At 36.0% G+C, this 20,552-nt stretch overlaps 2 protein-coding genes across 2 annotated transcripts; one reads left to right on the top strand and one right to left on the bottom strand.

Moving 5' to 3' along the window:
• Positions 1-10,708: 10,708 nt before the first annotated feature.
• LOC122313513 (protein SOB FIVE-LIKE 5-like) lies at positions 10,709-12,340 on the top strand. Its single transcript, XM_043128594.1, has 4 exons — positions 10,709-11,534; positions 11,662-11,745; positions 11,853-11,926; positions 12,075-12,340. The coding sequence occupies exons 1-4, from the start codon at positions 11,109-11,111 to the stop codon at positions 12,106-12,108; spliced, it is 618 nt and encodes a 205-aa protein (XP_042984528.1). The 5' UTR covers positions 10,709-11,108; the 3' UTR covers positions 12,109-12,340.
• A 3,610-nt stretch (positions 12,341-15,950) lies between these two features.
• Positions 15,951-19,544, bottom strand: LOC122313512 (magnesium transporter MRS2-3). The gene is made up of 6 exons (XM_043128592.1): positions 18,977-19,544; positions 18,467-18,706; positions 18,230-18,358; positions 17,873-18,036; positions 17,524-17,770; positions 15,951-16,460 (listed from the first exon to the last, which is right to left on the bottom strand). Exons 1-6 carry the CDS (start codon positions 19,415-19,417, stop codon positions 16,173-16,175), a joined length of 1,509 nt encoding a protein of 502 aa, XP_042984526.1. The 5' UTR covers positions 19,418-19,544; the 3' UTR covers positions 15,951-16,172.
• Positions 19,545-20,552: the final 1,008 nt, after the last annotated feature.

Raw genomic sequence — 20,552 nt, 5'->3', positions numbered from 1 at the left:
GTAATTTTTATTTTTTATTTTTTTAATCCGTAAAAGTACTTTAAAGGAAGATATAATATAATAAAATCTCACATGGACATAGGTTGTAAAATCTCAAATAAATAAAAATCTCATACTTACAATCCTGGTCATAAGAAGACAGTTCCTTAATCTTTGCAATAGAAAAATGGTTTAAATAATGTTAAGCTCACCCCTTTTGGTCAACGTCACTAATGTTCATTTGCTGTAACTGTTGTAGAATGTGGCGAGCAACAGAATCACTGCTCTTGCAGAAATGGGGTGCCGAAATAGGGAGAGAATGCGGGAGAGAAGAGCCAATGCGGGAAGTGATGAAATACTCAAATACATTTAGATTTGAAAAGTAGAATAAATTTACTGTAGCTCATATTTTGAACGAAAACAGTTTGGCTGATTCAATGTAGAGCAAATGTGGATGATACTTGTTAAATTTAAAAATGAAAAGACATTTAGCTAATCCAATGACTATGCTTTAACAACTATCGTAGTTGCTTTAGCTTTCCTTGTGTCCAGTCATGGAATTAGATTATGAGTTATGTTATATATAGTCGTGAAATGTGTAAATACTGTGAAATTATTTTGAAAAAGAATGAGATTCACGATTAAAAAAGTTATTTTTTTTTGTATGTGAATATTAATTTACTTTTTTCAAAAAGACTGTGTGGCGCTTGTATAACCATGACTATAAATATAATTTCTTTTAGACTATTTTTGTCTATATAACATGATCATTTTTTTTTCACCATATCTATTGTTTTCACAATGTTCTTGCACATCTATGACTATGAGGTTGAACTAAGTACCATATATATATATATAGATATATATGTATGTGGAAGGCTTTGGATAAAGCCCCAAATATCTGATGACTTTATGACTTTGTTGTGAGTTTTTTGGGTGCACAGAAGGGAATGAAATGATGAACACATACTGATTTGATGGTGCTTTAAAGGAGGCTCTTGTTTTACGCCCAAAATTTCTTTTTGGCTAATGGGCGTCTCTTTCATTGAGCCATTAACAATTCATCACTCAACAGGGTGCTATCTCCCAGGCAACTTTTCTTCTCATGTATGGTTACAATCAAGAGTTTCTCTTTTTCACAATTTCACCTTTTGATTAGTTTTCCTTACAAAATAAATCATATGAATCATGATAATGGTTAATTCCCCAATTTCGTTTGCACAATGCAGCCAAGTCTTATATTAATTTCACTTTGCCCCCTCAATCAATGCATATATATATTCTTCATTCATCCACGCCCCTGCATGCCTACAACTTTCTGATTTTTTTCTCTTTATGGCTTGGAAAGGTGGCTAAAATGGGACCCATTCCAGGCTGTATGAAAAGATTAAGAAGAGAACGTAGGAAACAAGTGTTTTTTTGTTTTTGTTGGGAGACATACCATTATACGGTACGGATCGGAATTCCGTTAACGTTTTCCTCTTTCTTTCTTTTTTTCCCTTTTTTTCTTTCTTTTGGCTCTCTCTCGTATATATATAGGAATGGAATTCAAGATTAATTGTAGCATCATGTACACATGTGAAGCCTGGGTGTGAGACAGGGAATGGACCCCTCCATGCCCACAAGGCAACAGATTGACAAACAGCTAGCCTTTCGTTGATGGTACCGAAAACTTCCCCCACAGGCTTTTAGAGGACGAGAAAGAGAAAGGTCTGACCATCTAGGACCGAGTCCATGGAAAGGAGCCAATGCATGAGACAAACCAGCATTAACAATCTTTACATTCACCACCAACCCACTACCAAAGATAGATCAGCTTCATCTATTTTGTTCATGCACATTTTTTTAGAAAAAAAAGGAAGAGATCACCACAACATGCAACATCTTTTCCTTTGTTTTTATCGCGATTTCGAAGATCATGGCAGCTCAAGAACCATAGCTAGGGTTTTTGTTATGGGCTTGAGTTAAATCTAAGTTTCTTCCTGTTCAATAATCCACTACTAATTATTAAGTGACACATGCATGCAAATGCATGAAACTCAACTGAATTCTTGTCGAAATAATTTTTTGTTTATAGTTGTTGACGGTCAAATGTACTTATATTTTGTTTGAAATCTTGACCGTGCATGTGAGGTTCTATATATCATCAATATTTTTGCAATGTTGTTGGTCGTTCGAACTTCGAAATACCTTCGAATTGATCATAATAATGGCAAACCGTTGCTTCGGTCATTTAAAAATCCATGAGTATTAAACCCCATGCATGCAGTCCACAGAAGGTAATAATTATTAGATAAATTATAGGGCAAAGCAGACATTTTTTTTATGAGCATGGTGAAACAGTCTTCGGCTTGGTTCATGGACCGGAATAGAAATCTAGCTAGGTGGCTACGGCCAACAGAAGAATGAATGCACGGGAGTGAAGTTTAGGTACTAGTCTACTAGATCAGCATTTTAACCTAGAGAGAGAGAGAGAGAGAGAGTTCCCAATCAGGAAAAACTCCAAGCAGAGTAGGAACCAAAGTAGAAAATAAATTGGACAATGAATCGAAATTAGGGGACTCAAAACCTGTAGTGGATCCCACAAAGATTAGCAATTATCTACAAACCCTAGCAAATTTTACATTTTCTATGATCACACAACTTAAAAGTAGAAAATCCAATAGTTTAAGCGTATATATCAATCTTTCTTCATTATTTGGCATTTGATGTCAGCTAGCTCTAAATCCTCTCTCTCCCTGTATACAGTACCATTAAATATTATTACAGCTTCTAGTGTTCTACAGCATGCATGATTGATTGAGACAACTTATTAAAACCCACAAACTTGAAATTCCTAGCTGTTTTAGCTCTCACGAGACCTAATATGCCTATACGAATCACAGTAAAATTAAGTTCCGCGAAATTATAGGCAACACTATACATGGAGGACAAAACATTAGTACCACTGTCTGATAAAACTGATACTAGACAAGACTTTTTGGCAGCTTATAAAGAGTCATTTCCTGCCCAATTATGAAAACCAAAACCTCATTGATCCTTCCTTGATCTTCTCTTGACTTTCTTGAATTGTGATATTGCCAACACATACTCAAATAAAACTACTAAAAAAGGCTTTGATCAGGAATTAATTAAGTGGATACCAACAGACAAGTTTTGCTTCCTTTTGCTTTGCTTTCGGGGGTCATGGCCACTCCAAGAAGGTGAAGATTAATAGGCCGTACGAACCATGCATGCATGTTTCACTCTTCCCCCTTGATTTTTACTGTCCAGAAAAACCTACATACTGAACAGTACGTACAACAAATTAACGGAAAGAGGAAAGGCAATAGCACTATATGTACGAATTAGGTAGTGAGAAGTATGACAGATTTCCCATATTCATAAATTAAAGTGCAGGTCGATCGAATTTAATTGCCTTCAATTTTCACATATTTTGAAATTGACATTTTCCTATTTTTGTGGTCACATTTTAAGGACACCTCCTCCTTCTGTTCCCTCTTCCAAAGAAAAAGAAAGAGGGACCGCGTCCTATATATGTACATATTAATGTTGGTTACCTAGCCATCATCAACGACGTCCTTAGAAATTAGCAGATGGAGACTTGCATGGATCGAGTGAAAGGCCGCGTCAATTCAACTATTTGACTCAACATTATGATTTCTCTTTGCATGAGCATGCATGCAGTTGGGACAGTGAGCAGTTGATTTATAACATTTGTATTATTTCTCAAAAATTATTTGCAATATTAATCATAGCAGTCCTTTCACAGTTGTCAAACAGGTACGAACGTGCATGTCATGTGTGTGTATGTATATATATATTATTTTATTTTTCTCATAATTTCAAGCAGTAAAATGTATTAATTTTTAAGAAATGAACTTATAAGTAGATTCGTTTTTTATTCTTCTTGGACCTAATGGGCTTTGGTCCACCAACAGTGATGAAGTGTCCATCATGCTTAGGTGTTCGGTAAAGCCCACTAATCAATCACTAGTGCCAGAGGGAGAGAAAGGGTACTGATTCTGCACGCTTCAATTCTTTAAACATTTCCCCTCTAAACAGAAAGGCCCACTCGTTACTATCACGTCCAAGACTTCAAATACACGTACTAGAGACCATAGACAATGTCCTCCGAGAATTTTTTGTGGAAAATAAAAAAATGGGCAGCAGTCCATACTCCATATACCAAGTAATTATATAACCAGTGCTGCATAAATTTATGAAATCTTGCGAAATTTTCATTTTTTGTTTTAATTCTTAAAAATCTCATTGTGTAAGTATGTTTTTTTTTTCCTCAGAAAGTAGGACATTTATAGATAAATTATCGGATACAATATACAAGTTTGATGGGGTGGCGGTCCCCAACAGTCTTTCCAAATCCAACACACATTACAACACAAAAAGAAAAAATAAAGAAGGTGATCGAAACCAAACAAATGGCTCACACCCAATTCCCACAACGAGAAGACCGCTTGGTGACGATTTTAACATAGTCTGATAAACAAACTATACAACTGTAGCTCAAAGCTGCAGTACAGAGAGGTTTGTTGCAACGTGTTGGTTTGGATTGGTTGAAAGGAACTATCACATCCACTTTCACTTGATCTTGGATTAAGGAAACCTGAAACATAGCGTAGCAACCAATCACAGTGTTGAATCGCCAGGGAAGGGCCAAAACTGGCAGTGGCGGCGCGTGCAGGCCATGCGCCACATCTGGAGAGTGAAAAATAGTTGAATATGGAAGATCCGATAGCGCTGATCCAGATACTGCCCCACGTGGCGGCAGAAGACTCCCTGAAACACGGAGGCGCGTGAATCTCACTCGAGGCATAGGCCACGCGTGAGGCTTACACGCCGCACAAAAAAGCTGATTTCTGTCGCTCACAGGACAATCGACACTTGGGGAATCTGTTGGAGGGGCGCGTGTTAGCCTTTGATCACCGAAAGACAGTAGATCGACAAGTGATGGTGTTACCAGAAAAAGAGATAACTAAATAGAAATAAACAGAGCCTTGACCGGCGAGGAGGGGAGGCGGGTGGAGCCGAAGCACCAACCCTCCTCCCCCGACGAACACTAAGAAATATTGGGAGGGGCTGTAATAGCCGCTAGAAATTCAATTGTGAAATTTCTATTAACTTTAGGAATCTCGTGAAAAACCCATAAGTTTTCACAAATCCATTAATCGTATAGGTTTTTGTCTAACTACATAGTTAGTGTTATTATTTACTATGGTATCAGAAGTGTATTTTTGATTATTGGAGATAGTTAGAAGTGTCAAAATGTATTATGGTTTGTGCCATTAGACTCGGAGGGTTATTTAAAGTCTTATGGCGCAATAACATTTTTTCATATTTTCGGACAAAACGTCTGTTCAAAACTGTAGATATTATTGGATAAAAAGAAATATTTTGAGGTAATTTTCGTGAATATTATTGGGTAAAAATATTTTGAGTTGATTTTTATAGATATTATTAGATAAAAATATCTTAAGTTGATTTTTGTAGATATTATTGGATAGAATATTATGAGATAATCTTTTATAGATATTTTAGGTAGGAGAAAACCACACTTAACTCTCAACTCCAGCCTTATCACCTCCCTTATCTCGTCCATAAATGTGTCCAGCCAGCACCCATGAACTTATCTTCAATTATTCCTTCTAATAAAAGATTATCAAACACTCTCTCTCGGACAGATTTTAGGAGATCTTTTGCATGCCCATTTCGAAGCTGTTGTAAGTATTTTATCATAAAGTCTCCTTCATATAAGTTGTTTCTTTTTGAGTCTAGTTTACATGGATATCTTATTTGCCCCATTTGAAGATCATTTGGTTAGTCAAATATTGTATAAACTATAGAAAGGTCATTCTGGGAGGTAAACTGGAGAATATGTTATAGTTTGGAGTTTTTGACCAAGCTAATGGATAGATATTGGTCCGAAATTTTTATGGAGTATTGTTAACATGTATATGTGACTATTGGTTGAGAATTTTTGCATGATTAAAGGTTTTGATAAAAGATGTTCTTAGATTTAGAAACTTAGAAACTGGAAGAGGAAAAACAGTTTCTGTTTTGAGAAAGTTTAACTCTTTGGTGGTCTAAACCTATTCTAATGACTTTGATAATTTTATTGGAGGATCCTAAACATCTTATATACATGTTATATTATTATTTTGAAGATATTTGATGTTAGTTTCAAAGATATGAAATTTTATGCAAAGAGATATTCAAATAAGTCAAAGTGTGGATATTCTTGGCTAAATTTATGTTTTGGTTAATTTCTAACCATATGATCTTGAATTAGAAGCTTATATATGTTTTAGGACATCTTTTTAAACCATGTGATGGTTTGGTTTGAAGATCATATATTTATAAGTCATAGATCAAGAGATTTATCAAAACTAGTTGAGGGAAAAGTTTATGTTTTTGGACTAAGTGTAAAACCAAAAACTTCAAATGTTATTTTGTGATTTTGGTGACTTTAGTTTGATGATTTAAAGCATGGTTGATGTTAGGATGATATTATGAATATGTTAGAAGTAAGATTTGATTTTTTGAAATTCTTGGAGATGTTTTGATTTAAGGTCAAAACTTGTGATTCAAGTGCTTGGATCTTTTTACAAAAAAGTTTGGTGTTGATTATTAGCTTTTTCTAAATGGATGTTTTAAGTATGGTTTTGAACTTAGGATTGGAAGATGTTTGTTGCAAAATTTTGGTTTAAGTATGAGTTTTGAAGTTGGAAGGAATTGCAACAAAAATAAAGGGAAATGGCCTATGGATGTTTCAACCATAGTGTGTTCTTCATAGTTGTGTTTTGTTTTAAATTTTTCTGAGTTGATATTTAAGTTTAGGATAAAATTTACATGAGGAATGTAAATTTTAGAAACTTTTAGAGTTAGTATGCAAAATCCTTAAGTTATGGGTAAAACGGTCATTTTCCCACATGTAGAGAGTAAAATGAAAATTTTACTCTTTAAGTTAGTATTTTCCATATTTCAAATTATTAGTGATTTAGTTCTAACTTTTAGAATTACTAATTACAGTTCATCGTGATCGCACTTGAAGTTTTATAAGAAATGCGGAGATCGAGGTAAGTTAGCTTTTAACTTACTAGCAGTCTACTGTGTATGTGTGCTAAGTAAAAGAATTACAGTGTATGTATGTATGTTATCATATATGTCATGCCATGCCAAGTTATCATGTAATTGTCTATTATACAGAATTTATTCTGTCATCAATTTTTATCTGTTACACAATATATTCTGTTATGTATTACTATACATTACAAATATGTCATGCTAAATATGTTGTCTGTTATATGTTATGCCATGTTACGAAATGTTACTATCTCAAGTTGGTTATGTATTTCAAATTATGTTCAAGTCATGTTATGTTACGTCAGGGTTTCAGTCCTTTCATATTCCAGTCACGTTTCATCTCGAGTATATTCAGTTTATGTAGAATACATGGGGCCACAACAACTGTGGAGTATGTATTTAACTGCATAGTGATGTATAGAATACATGGGGCCACAACAACTGTGGAGTATGTATTTACACATAGAATACATGGGGCCACAACAACTGTGGAGTATGTATTTTTAATGTTAAGTCAAGTTTGTGTAGAATACATGGGGCCACAACAACTGTGGAGTATGTATTTACACGTAGAATACATGGGGCCACAACAACTGTGGAGTATGTATTTTTCATGTTAATTCAAGTTTCAGAGCAAGTTCATGCTAAGTCAAGTTTCAGATCAAGTTCATGTCAAGTCAAGTTCAGTTCATGATTCAATTTAAGCTATGTCAATTATGCTATGTTGTACGCTAAGTTATGCTTTAATTACTTATAAATTTGATTATGCATTTATGCTTTTACTGTCATACATGCATCATTAGTCTGTATGGAAGTTTTTTGTTAACTTGCTGAGATTTGTAATCAAATCTCACTGTGGTAGTCCCAACTACCATTCCCCCCGAATGGTAGATCTTGTTACAGGACCTGAAGGAGGATCAGGAGCTGACCAACTAGATACAGTCGACTGAACGACGGTGCGTCGTTAATGTTAATATAGTAGTTAAATTACTACTTGTACGATGGAGTTGCATCTCCAGTACTTTTGGATCATAACTATTTTGGAATAGTGCTATGATTTTAGTTATTCAATGGATATTTATGTATGAAGTATGTTTTAAGTATTGGGATATTTTCAGTTTGGTGCATAGTATTGCTAAAGAAAAAAATTATCCGCTGCGAATATTGCATAATGTTAGATGCATGTTAGGATTATTGCATCTTATATGTTATGAACGGGGGCAGGTAACCTTGTGTTGTATGTCTCGACGTTTCAAATGTCCGTCCGATCCCAAACGGAATTTGGGGGCGTCACAGGGGCAATTTGCTGGAGTTTGAGAGAGAGAGAGAGAGAGAGAGAGCTTCTTCTAAGAAATATTGTGTAAGTATGTTGATAGAGAGAGAAAAAAAAACCCAATAAATATCTTAGGTAGAAAAATAATATTTATAATTTTAAGATTTGTAAATCTCGCACATTCATTTTTAAAAAAGTGGGTAAACTTGAGTTCTATATGAAAAAAAAATATTTTTGTTAAAGATAGAACCTAATTGTTTTAAAAAAAATACGTAAAATTTGTATACAGTAAAATTATATATAACATTCATCATGCACAAATAGTTGTAAAGTATATTATCATATTTTGATAGTGAGATCACTTTACAGTTATTTAATATTTTATATTTTACCTTTTTACTACTTTTTAAGACTATTTAATCATTAATTTTTTATTACCATTTACCGCTCATCTGAAGTCGCTCAAAATATCCCTACGTACTCTTAATATAACGACATTCCAAAATTTTATGTCCTCTGCAGGACATTGAATGCAACTTGGGGGTAGAAGCAAGTCTGACTCATTCTCCGCAGTGAAGCCCAAAAGAAGTACTTGGAAAATTAGGGTCGAGATGAGCTGGAATATAGGACATCAGTTCCACCTTTAATGCTCAATCAATATGGAGAGAGAGAGAGAGAGGCAGGCAATTAATTCGATGGTAACACTCTTTGCTTTACTTTAGTCTTTACACAAATGGACAGTGATTGTTTGAATGAGCATTAATAATATTGAGTGATCCAAGGGAGAATTTCACATGGATGTTAAAAACATATATAATAATATATATACATTTTTAGTATATAACACATGTTAATGATTTAAGGATAATCTTTCAATATTCGTGTAGTACTTTTGCCTTTTCTTTGACAATTTCACCCTTTAATAACCAAGTTTTTGATCTTTTTGCCGAGTGCGCACTCAGTATTTCATTTTCTTTTCCCACACTTGACCACGTTAAGATTTAAATTAAAAATTCTGTTGTTTTTAAATCTATATAAGAAAGGGACACCTATAGTGGACACTCCTTTCCTTCTTTTGAAGTCATGAAGCGGGTCCTATGAGTCTTGATGACTTGTCCTAGCCGAGAGGTATGCTTAGAGGCATAACCCGTCCCTCGTTTGGATGATAAATGTGTGTATGGAACAAAAAGAGAAAATGATTTATCTCACAAGAATTCTCCCGAGTCTTGCATCTAAGCTGTAGAATTTGTGAATATTGTTATGGTATTACCACGTAATATACTCTACCGTCAATATGAGAGGATTTCGGATGAATAACTACTATGGTGGAGAATTAGTGTAACAACCGCACTAGAATTACAATTAGCTAATGAGGTAATGTCGCTTCTGATACATACTTTGATCTAGTATTTTTAACGGTCTTCATTTTAAGTTGTAAATCATATCAATATGTATAATTGAAGATATAAAATTTAAAGTGGCTGAAAATGGTATAAATAATCACATAAAATATTCGTGACAAACATTCAAACAATGTGTGCCTGGGGAGAGGCCATTTGGGCAGTAGTTCATTTTAATATGGAAAGAGAGTTAAAAAATAAAATGGAAAACAAAGCACGAGTTTTACGTTGGTAGCCGTACCCAAAGTATCACCAAGTGTGAACTTTTTATTTGTAAATTTTAGTAAGAGAGACTGAGACACATGCAATTTGGGTGGAAGTGCGTGTGCACGTGCATACACGTGTGTGGTGAATATGGGGAAGGTGGCATACAAATAAAAGCACACGTGCCCACGTGCGTGTGTGAGTTCTTAGAGGCCGAGTAATTTTGGCAGAGAGAAGTCTCTGTGAGGGCCTGAGGCTACGAGAATGTGATGGCACGTGAATGAATTTACAAAAACCCAGTCAACCGCACTACTCCACCACTTACACTCCTCGTCCCAAGAAATTTCTACAGACTTCAGCACTCATGCTGCTGTCTTGCCCAAAACTTTCTGTTTTCAAGAAACCTTAATATTGTTGAAAGTGAAGTAAATTTATAAATTATTATGATTTTATATAATTTTACAATAATTTAATATTTTATGTCAAGTTATTTATTTATGAGAACTAAAACATCTGTCTTTCTCTCTCTTGTTGATAAAGAACATGACACGCTTGCATTTGTATAAATGGGTGCATACGACATTTTAGATACGGATACAAGAAGCCAACAGGAAACAACCCTAATAATCAAATCTGGCATTGCCACTCACCCTAGGAGAAGATAAGAGACTTTCATTTGTGTGTGGGGGCGAAGATAGGGAGGTGCATTACTGCTGAAGGGATAGGTGTCCATATTATACGGTGGAAAGGAGAAATGGACATTGTACCCGGTTTTTGTTAGAGAGAGTTCAAAGTGCCTCGCTGTCTAGCATGTGATGAAGTTTGTGGCTTTCCCTTCTCTCTCTTACATGCACCCACCCAACTGGCTGCTTTGATACATTCACAGTGACCTGAACAGGGGAAGAGTCAGGACAAAACTAGTCTAGGATTTCCCTCTGATTCGCTTTGGTTTTTTCCACCCTATTTCCGCTCTTCGTTTCCTTCTCACTTTACTTGGTGAAGACCAAGAACAGAGAGATACATATACCATGCATTCCCTCAAGGTCCTCATAGAGTGAGAGGAAGCGTGAGGGGATTCTCATCTAGTCATCTCTCTTTCTACTTACAGAAGAAAACCCTTCTGCGATTTCCTTTGAGCGAACTAGTGGAAAATGAATGCTCTAGATTCTGAATGCAGAAGTGGGTGTGACTCTGGTTGGACGTTGTACTTTGAACATTCTTTTTTTACTCCAAATGTTTCACGTAGAGATGCTGCGCTCCTTAATGGAAACAGTGGTTCCTGTGATGAATATAAAGATCATAAAAGAGCTAAAGAAGAGTCTGACGAAGAAGAGCAGGAAGAAGAGGACTTGTCTATGGTTTCTGATGCATCTTCTGGGCCTCCACATCTCCCTCATGAAGACGAAGGTTACTTCAATGATGATAACGGATGCTCTTACCCTGCGTCCACGGCCGCCACATTGGCGAAGAACGGCAGAAAAAGACAGAAAATAAAACAGCACCGAGACCGTGAGGATCAAGAACCAACAGATTTTCTCGATGACACTGCTAGCTCTCCTGTTATGAATTTCTCTTGGGTAAGTTCACATTCATAACACCCTTGAGTAAAGTTCTATAAATATAGAGCATGATCCAACTGGCTTAGCTGTTAGCAATTAATCACGAGATTAAATCTTCTCTGATGGTTTCTTGAATGTTTGGCAGAACAATTTCACTCTTACCAATAATCAACCTTCAATGGAGAGCGTCTTGGATTTTTCACAAGGTCTCTCAGAAACTTATTTCGAGGTACTTGCCCCAACTCTTTCTGGGTTTGGTTAAAATTTACAAATTTTAGTTCTCTTTGTAACTATTTATACAAATCATATTTAAAACTGATGCATGCATTCTCACAGCGTACATCAACATTCCAAGACCACTTTGGTTTCTCAGAGTCCTCTCTATCTGCAAACCAACTTCAGAACAACCAGTTGAGTGATGGTTTCTAATCTACTTCTTAATGTTAAATTCATAAGGCATTAGTCTTGAAAGCTTTAATGCTCAAGATTAATTGCTTAAGCCATTAGCACGTGAATGATTCTTGGTGATTATTAACTAACAAGTTTCCTTCTCTACAGGTGGTTTGAAGGGAAGAGGTTAGGGTTGAGCTGAGGTGATTTCCCTGCTTCTGCCGCTGTAGAAGTTGCTCTGAATGAAATGATGGGATGGTTCTCAAAGTAAAAGTAACTAGAGCTAAAGAAGGATCTTGTTCTTTGCCTTCTATTTTCTGTTTCGCTGCTTTTACCTGTCAATACAGTGGAAACGACTTGAGAGGACTGGGGGAAATAAATTTCTTGTTTACTAAATATTAACTTCCTTGTCAATGAATAGCGGGTACAGATCAGCTTCGTCTTTTAGGCAGTCTTCATTCTACCACGCCTGCTCTTGTTTTTAATGGAGTCCCATGCACTCTTTATATTAATAAAAAACTACTTGCATCTTTAGTTTGTATTAGCTAACTTCACCTCAAATAACATTGACAGCAGAAGTTGGAGATCATTACCTCTCATTGTAGTTGCAATGCAGAAGAGAAAATTTTAATTTGTACTTCCAAAACAGACACTAAAAGCTGTCTAAAAATGAAATGAAAAATGCATTTGAAATGGATATTCGGTGGAAACTCGGGTTGCCTTATTCTTCCCGTCTTATCCTTCACACCCTTTTTTGGCCATCCTTCTATGTTGTGTCCTAGAACCAAAATAAGGCTTGTCATGGTTATTGATTCTTGCAGATTGCAATTCCTGGTTCCCATCTTATCCTTCATACTCTGCTTTCCACAATAAATCCTTAATAAATCTTATGATGGATATCAATCTTCTAGCAAATCAGTCCAAAGAACAAGCAAAGGAACCTTGCATATTACAGCAAATAAAGTATACACACACACACACACACAGAGCCAACAAAAACTACCATGTACTCCTACTAATGCGTTAGATTCTTGGGATAATTCTTTCTTTAAACCATCTGGAGGCCCACTTGAACCAAAAAGGCCCATTCTATTGTCAAAGCCCAAAGAGGTAAAAGCCCAAAGGAAAAGTCCAGGCCGATTTGAGTAAATGAAGGAGTCAAGAGTGGATCAAGGTTAAACATGCACCACGATGTCTCCTGCTAGAGGATAAGGACCTTATGCAATTATATGATTATTTAAAATACTGAATAATGATCTGCACTGATAAATTCTGAATAAGATAAGTACTATAAATATACTTATATATATCAGGTAATCCTTAATAGTAAGGGAATTCTCTTTTTCCATTCTGAATTTTTGTGACTATAATTTACTGACTTAAGTATCAGAGTATTCTCACGCCAGACCTTTTTGGGTATTACACAGGTGAACGGTAGCAGTGAGGAAGTGGGACAAGTCCTTAACACCATCCATGACTTTTCAACTAAGGACGAGATGAAGTACCGGTTACCTAACTCCTAGAGGCTACTAAGCATATGTACAAAACATCATACTCGGATTAGGTGGGATTCCTCCAAATCCTTGTTGAAAAATTTAGAATCTGTAGGGGTGTAACCAAATCTTAGAGAAGGCTTGTCTGCTCCGGCCCTAATAAGGACAAGAAACTTGTCTCTCTGAGAGTCCCGTGGTTCCTTCCATCCTGATATTCCTTTTTTCTCATAATGACAAGAAATTTGTGTTGAACAAAAAAAAAAAAAAATGCACAGGAAGGTGAAAAGTATAATGGGTGATGGGCATTGAGTGCAGAGTACACTGATGAGGCAGAAATGCCAAACTTAATGTGGGAATATTTCATATGCATTTCCACGAGGCTTTTGAAAGTCCAGGAGATCCTGCCTGAGATCTTCCTGACCGAATGGAACATGCACCTTTTGATTAGATATCTCATCTTTTATCTCATTTGGAAGAATCTTGTTTTTTAAAATATATCATATGAAATTTGTATACCTAACTTTTCTCCTTCCAAATATGTCTGCTTTGAGGCTGTCAATGGAGTTGATGTCATTCACAATTATGTGTCTTCCCTTGATTTCTTATTCCTCTATCTATTCCTAGTCAGTTCCGACTCATTCAAATTAAAAATTTGGATTTCTGCTTAAAAAGAAGAGGAAAAGTTAGCACTTGGGAATTTAGGATGTCAAAATCCTAAGCTTTGCCCACATGTTCCTTCTTTCATATTTAATTCTCAGATTCAGTAATGGAGTCTTCCGTGTCAACAAATCTTAAAAGAAAAACAATACTAGAGAAAAATAAACAGATAAATGAAAGGAGAAGGTTAGTGTTTACCTCGCTACATTCCATCAAGATATTGGATAAGAATCAAAGAGGTATGGGGGAAACTTTCTTCTGCCCTTCCAACCACCGCCAAAACAAAAAAATTCAATCTACTGTAACATAGAGAGGGGGAAGGGAGGGGCATTTGTTGTTTCTTACAAGTGCCTGATATATAGTTGTGTCTTCAATGCCGTTTTAACTTCGAGTGTTCCCGTTTCTTCAGACAGAACTCTCCACAAACATCATTATCTCTGCAATGGACAATAATATGTTATAAAATAGGAAGAATGGACACTACTCTAGTTGCTAGTTTTGGCCAGTTGTTATAACCAAAACTACAATGTGGCTGGTGACAGGACTAGAAAAAACTGTTTTGGAAGAAGGGAATGCCATTTCAAAGCTTTTAGAGGAACATAAAGCACGATAAATATCCTTCGAAGATGGGAATTTGCTGTCCTCTTTGCCCTGTATACTGTCAAGAATTTGCTGTAACAGTTTGCAAGTCCTGTGACTCCTTGCCCTTAAAATCAATATGTTCGGCTTTAAAGAGTCTTCTTTATCTATGCCTATTTTGAATTTGGCAACGGTAATTGCAAAAGTTTCCTTATGTTGCAACATGGTCAAGCACAAGTTCGATCTTCCCTACTAAACCCTCACGCAAGTCTGGATCAGAGTACAAGTAACAGAAGGAGAAATAATTTCCAGCAGCCTGGGGAAAAATAAAAACAACAGCACTGAGAAGAGTGCTCACGATCAAAAGGCTACGACCACAAAAAAAGGCCCAAACCAGGCATATCCTCTGGTGATATTCCAATCGATTGTTAGATTAGTGGGCCCAAGTTTTGCACCGAGCTGTGTTTGATTTAAGGGATGAGTCAAAAGTCTATGAATATAGTATTCTCACTCCTTTCACGTGATTATTATATTATTAAATGGTTTATATAATCACTAATTTTAATGATATTCCTAAAATATGAGACCTGAAAGGTGCATTAAAATAAATAGGAGCAATAGAAATTAGAAACTACTCCCTCAACGTGGACCTATTTTCAGAAAGAAAGCTTGCTGCTGAGGGGGAAAAAAAGAGAGATATACTTGTAGTCGTAAATATATAAATATTACGTAATTATTTAAAAAAAATAAACAAATACTAGATTTACATTAAAAGAAAATTAATTTTTTTAATAATAATTTTTTTTTAAATAAATATATGACGCTTACATACTTATTACTCAAAAAATAATATAGCTCATACTTATTACTCAAAAAATAATATAGCTCATGCTCGTTAAGGGCGAACGAGAAGAAAACAACTAGCCAGGGGTGTGCCAGGCAGAGGGCTCGACCAAATTTCAGGCCCATGAATGCTTCTGGTTTCAATTCCAATTTCAAAATTGAAGCCCAGTTCATTCATTGTCCTGTTATCGTCGGAAAGCCGAACCTGCCCTAGAAATAGAAGACGAAAAGATATCGAACCGTGGATTTGGGTGTTGATAAGTGTTGAAGAAAGTTGTAAATAGTAATAAAAAATAGATGAAAAGTAATAATAAAGTAATGAATAGTAATAAAAAGTAGGTAAAAAGTAAGGAATAGTAATAAAAGTAAGTGAAAAATAATAATAAAATAATAAATAGTAGTGAGAAATGTTGAGAGTACCTGAGTACCCAAATGAATAGTAATGGTCGTTCCCCTCACTACTGAATGGTCGTTAACAAAAGCAGACACTATCAAATTGAAGGGGAAGACAGCCCAAATCATTTACATTCAAATGTATGAAGCCTGCAAATATAGCACAAATGCTATTTAACAGCAAAGAGCTCTTAGAGCTCTTATGTTAGAATTGCAGTATTTAACAGCAGTCAAAGCATAGATGCAGTACAGATGCACAACACAGACTATCGATAACAGTCCCCTCCATATTGGTCCTTCCCTACTCGAGTAAGCGCTTGTGCTTACACCACGCAATAGCAATCACATATAAGAATAGACTGCCAGTGGCACTACCCCCAACAGTCCACAGGAACTGTGGCATCCCTGCTTTCGTTTCATCGAACAGCTCGATATGGATATTCATGCCAAAAAGACCGGCGACCACAATAAAGGCATTCAAAACCAAGGTTGCTGTTGTCAGCATGACCCCCATTTGTAGTAGATGATTCTGCTTGTCATCCAGCATTATGTTGATGTAGTCCTCTGTGTCATCGACATACTCTCTCAGCTTCATATCAACAGCCACCAACAATGTTTAAAAAAATTGGAAATTAGAAAATTCAATAACATCCTAGAGCCGTAACAAACTTATGAGATGAATATTCATACTACTTATGGGGGGTAGAAAAACATATGAACATATTAAAATGCACAAAGAACCAATTTTCTGATTTTATAACTTCCTAAAATATTAAATGCTATGTGAGTTCATTTCCAACCAAAACACAAGTGAAATAAGCAGCAAAATGTGCAAATTATCTCTGCCTTCAACCGTCAACACTTTGAAAAGGGAGCACAAATTGATGAAGCATCTAAATCCCTGAACCTTCAACCACATGCTAAAAAGAACTTCAATTAATGCTCTACATCAAATTTAGGAAGCTTATGTGCGACTAGCTCTTCCTTCATTTGAGCAAACAAGAACCAAAAGAAATCTTATTCTGAATTATCTAACAGTTTAGAAGTTAGCTCTTTCACATCAAAAAAATTCTTTTAGGACAAGTAATAAAAATTTCATTTTAAAAGCACATAAAGCACAATCCAAGTACAAAAAAGATGCCTGAAAGAAAGTCATCTAGCTAGAAACAGAGATGTCAATAAATTACAAAAGGAAACTCCCGAGAGGCTTTTAGAGTCAGAGGATTGTCTTCTGTTCACAAAGGGAGACCAAAGGTTAGGTGGACAAGGTCTTTGATCTTGGAGCTAAAAGCAGGGAGCAGCACTTTTATGTAAGAGTATGACTGAATGCTTTGGTCATATCATCACCAACATTATTAGTAGACAAACTCATTAATTGTTGAATTATGATGTTAAATGAAACTGATATATTTGACGATGTGAACTTCAACTAGGAGGACATCGTCAGTTCCCACATAAGTACATCAAGTTTCCCTACGGAATGATTTATTTATTTATTTTTTAAATATGTTCCATCTATGCTGATACTAGGATATTGGTTTCATGAGTTACAATTCGAAAAGCAGCAATCTGTTAAGTGTCATCCTAGGTGCAGCAAGGTGAAGGTCCAGGCAACAGCGAGAAAAACAGAGTTTGTAGAAGTAGATACATACCGTGGATAGTTTGTTTAGTGTACCATCAATTTGCACGAAGTACGCCTCCAATAGCATTTCAAGCTCCTCCACATCTAGGCTCTTGCCTGTAGCACTGTGAGTAGTACTAGAATGAGTCCCGCGGCTACCTCTACTGAGTACTTTAGGTGCATCAAATGCTTGCTCCTGGGAGTTTTCCATGTTTCGAAGTTCACCTTGGAAACTAGCAGAAACACCACCAGCTTCCGATGAGATTTCAGCAGGTAACCTAATAACATGAACATAGGGCATCTTCAGCACGTCAGATACCAAAGAAGCACTTGAAAATAGGTATGCCTATACTAAGAAAGATACTAAGATTATTACGTGCCTATCATCCTTGTCCGGTTGAAGAACGTCATCATCCATTTCATCATTCTCGCTCAGAGAGGAAGCAGTAGAATTTTCAAGGTGTTGTTGAACCAACTTGTCAGTAAGATACATCTCGGCCATATCTTCATCATCATCTAGTAAGTGTTCTAGTTCATCCCTAACCTGGAAATCGGCATGTGTGCACCATATATTGTAAGAGCGTAAAGGTAACTAACTCAAATATGGAACATGCTTTTTGCCTAAATGGCAATGATTCAATTGAAATGACGTATCCCAACTATGGATTTGCAAATATACAGGGCCATATAGTGACAATATATATGTCTAGTGGTTAACAATCTTAAGACCGCTCAACCTTTTGAACACGTCCAGTTATGGCAACCAAACGGCTTTTAATTTGACGGACACGCTCCAAATTGAGAGTACTAATCTTTGAAGTCAGCTTGTCTAAGGCTGGATGAGCCTCCTGCTCCAATGTTTTTGCCTGATCTCAAAACAAGTGCGACAAATAAATAAGAAATACTAAACTCTGACCAAAGCAACGATCAACAAAGAAAGAAAAACCATCAAACCACGAAGAACAAATGTTTACTTCGTTCTCTAGGCAACTGCATGCAGCCTCAAGGCATGTTTCCAATGCAACAAACTCAAATGGAAGAACCTTTGATCCGTCTTGATTCTCGAGGCCTTGTTTCCCCTCTGCCTTGCCTTCCTCATCCAAGTCCTGAAATTGCGAAAACTGTCCAGTGAAGTCTTGAGGACTACCAGTCCGTGATCGTGGCTCTCCCAAATCATACAAATTTGACCAGTTCGGATCATCACCACTCTCGACCTATATAGAACATGCAACAGAAAACCGGAAACATACATAGAAAAAGCAAATTAATCAATAAAAGGAGAAGAAAAATATATATCTACGCTATAGATTCCCAACCTATAATTACGCCTTTGATTCCTTATAATCACCGTCTCTCTAATCATCGCAGTATAACCACCCGCCATCGAAACAAACACACGCATGATTACGCAAAAAGAGAAAGAAACACATGCATAAAATGAACACAGGAGAGTGAAAAAGAAGGAATAGAAGGTGGGGTCGAACCTGGGCAGTGGTGGCGTGGTAGTGACGCGTAAGGCGCCTCCGGAGCTCCTCAACAAATGGGATCACAGACGGATCCCGAGAGTTGAGCAAGAGGACCTCCTGGGCAGTGATGATTGCCTTGATATGCTCGAGGTTGATGACGATGGCCCGCTCTCGTCCAAGCACGGTGGACGGGTACGAGAGGAGCGGGTCAAGGATCCGAAGGTCGCGGGGGGGCAGGCCGGTGCGCCGCATGATGGCGTGCTTCCCGGCCTCGATCACCTGAGTGTCCCCCGTAGAGTCCACGAGAAGCCACGCCCGGACCCCCGTTGCCTTCTTCCGGTGGCCACCACCGGCGCCGACAGTGAGGGAAAGGCCGATAGAGGCAGCCCGGGAGGGGTCAGGCTCATCTTCGGGCTGGTGGAAACCCGACTTGAAATGCCCACCCGGTCCAACCATCATGGCTGTATGTCTAACGTATTGTTCCTCACTCCGGCCTTGTTACTTCCCCTTCCGATGGATGAGACGGGAGAGTTCACAAAATAAAGAATATTGCCCCCATCTTAAAAAGCAACAAAATATATAATACTCCATTATTTTTTTTTCACGTAGCAGATCAAGTGGAACTGCCCCATCATCCACCTTGTCCCTAGTGTTATAATGACACGTTTCAATCACTCACCTATTTATATTTTAATGTGATTTCATTTATTAATACATGCGTATATATCTTCAAATTCTAGCTTAGCATTAAGATGTGACATTTTTTTGCCTTTAAAATCATTTTTTATTTATTAAAATAAAAATTCAAGATTTCATTTGATCACACAGTTAATATGAGATGTTTTTGTTGAAAGTTAAATAAAATATTATTATAATATAACTTTTTAATATTAGTTTTATTTTAGAATTTGAAAAAATTAAATTTTTTATTATATTTTGTATGAGAATTTTTAAAAATTGTAATGATTATATAAAATGAGATAGTTTAATTTTATATAACCAAACCAGGACAATGGAACAAAGAAACAGTTCCTAGAATTTCTCGAGTTCTAAACTAAAAAACAATTTTAAAAATACTTTAGACATATATTTACTTATCAATAAACAACATTTCAAAAGGTAAAATTTTCTCAAAGTTTTATAACTAAAAGTTGTATAGAAACAAAGGGTAATTTTGATAGTTCTAACTAGCCACCATAATAATGATTTTAGATAAGTTTGAATATATATAATATAAATACACAAATCCTTATCAAATTATCACTCGATTTACGTACACCCAAATTACAAATAATTGTAATGTACTCCATTCTTCTCATATATATATAACTATTGGTAAAAAATTACAAAAGAGGAAAAAAAATCCTAATAAGATTAAAAGGAAACCTTCGTTTTTAATTTTTTTTTTAAATTTTAAATTAATTAATTAATTTTTTTTTTTCAAAAAAATATTTTCAATCTTTATAATGATTCATCTTTTAAATCCTTTCATTGTTTTAATTTATTGGTTTGTTCTATTGATATATTCTAATTTATTGGAATTTTTATCAAGGTGTATATGTCAATTATTTTTATTTTATAGAGGAGTATATTG

Source organism: Carya illinoinensis, chromosome 6 (genome assembly GCF_018687715.1).
Source record: "Carya illinoinensis cultivar Pawnee chromosome 6, C.illinoinensisPawnee_v1, whole genome shotgun sequence".
Classification (NCBI taxonomy): Eukaryota; Viridiplantae; Streptophyta; class Magnoliopsida; order Fagales; family Juglandaceae; genus Carya; species Carya illinoinensis.
Note: the sequence above shows the minus strand (reverse complement) of the source record. Positions and strands in the feature narration are given on the sequence as shown.

What these genes read in the sequence shown, in the direction of transcription:
- LOC122313513 (XM_043128594.1), top strand. Translation starts at nt 11,109, where the DNA reads ATGAATGCTCTAGATTCTGAATGCAGAAGTGGGTGTGACTCTGGTTGG. An exon ending in CTGTTATGAATTTCTCTTGG is followed by an intron (nt 11,535 to 11,661) that starts GTAAGTTCACAT and finishes AATGTTTGGCAG; the next exon opens with AACAATTTCACTCTTACCAA. An exon ending in TCTCAGAAACTTATTTCGAG is followed by an intron (nt 11,746 to 11,852) that starts GTACTTGCCCCA and finishes GCATTCTCACAG; the next exon opens with CGTACATCAACATTCCAAGA.
- LOC122313512 (XM_043128592.1), bottom strand. Translation starts at nt 19,417, where the DNA reads ATGATGGTTGGACCGGGTGGGCATTTCAAGTCGGGTTTCCACCAGCCC. An exon ending in CAACCGGACAAGGATGATAG is followed by an intron (nt 17,771 to 17,872) that starts GCACGTAATAAT and finishes TCATGTTATTAG; the next exon opens with GTTACCTGCTGAAATCTCAT. An exon ending in CACTAAACAAACTATCCACG is followed by an intron (nt 16,461 to 17,523) that starts GTATGTATCTAC and finishes GTTGATATGAAG; the next exon opens with CTGAGAGAGTATGTCGATGA.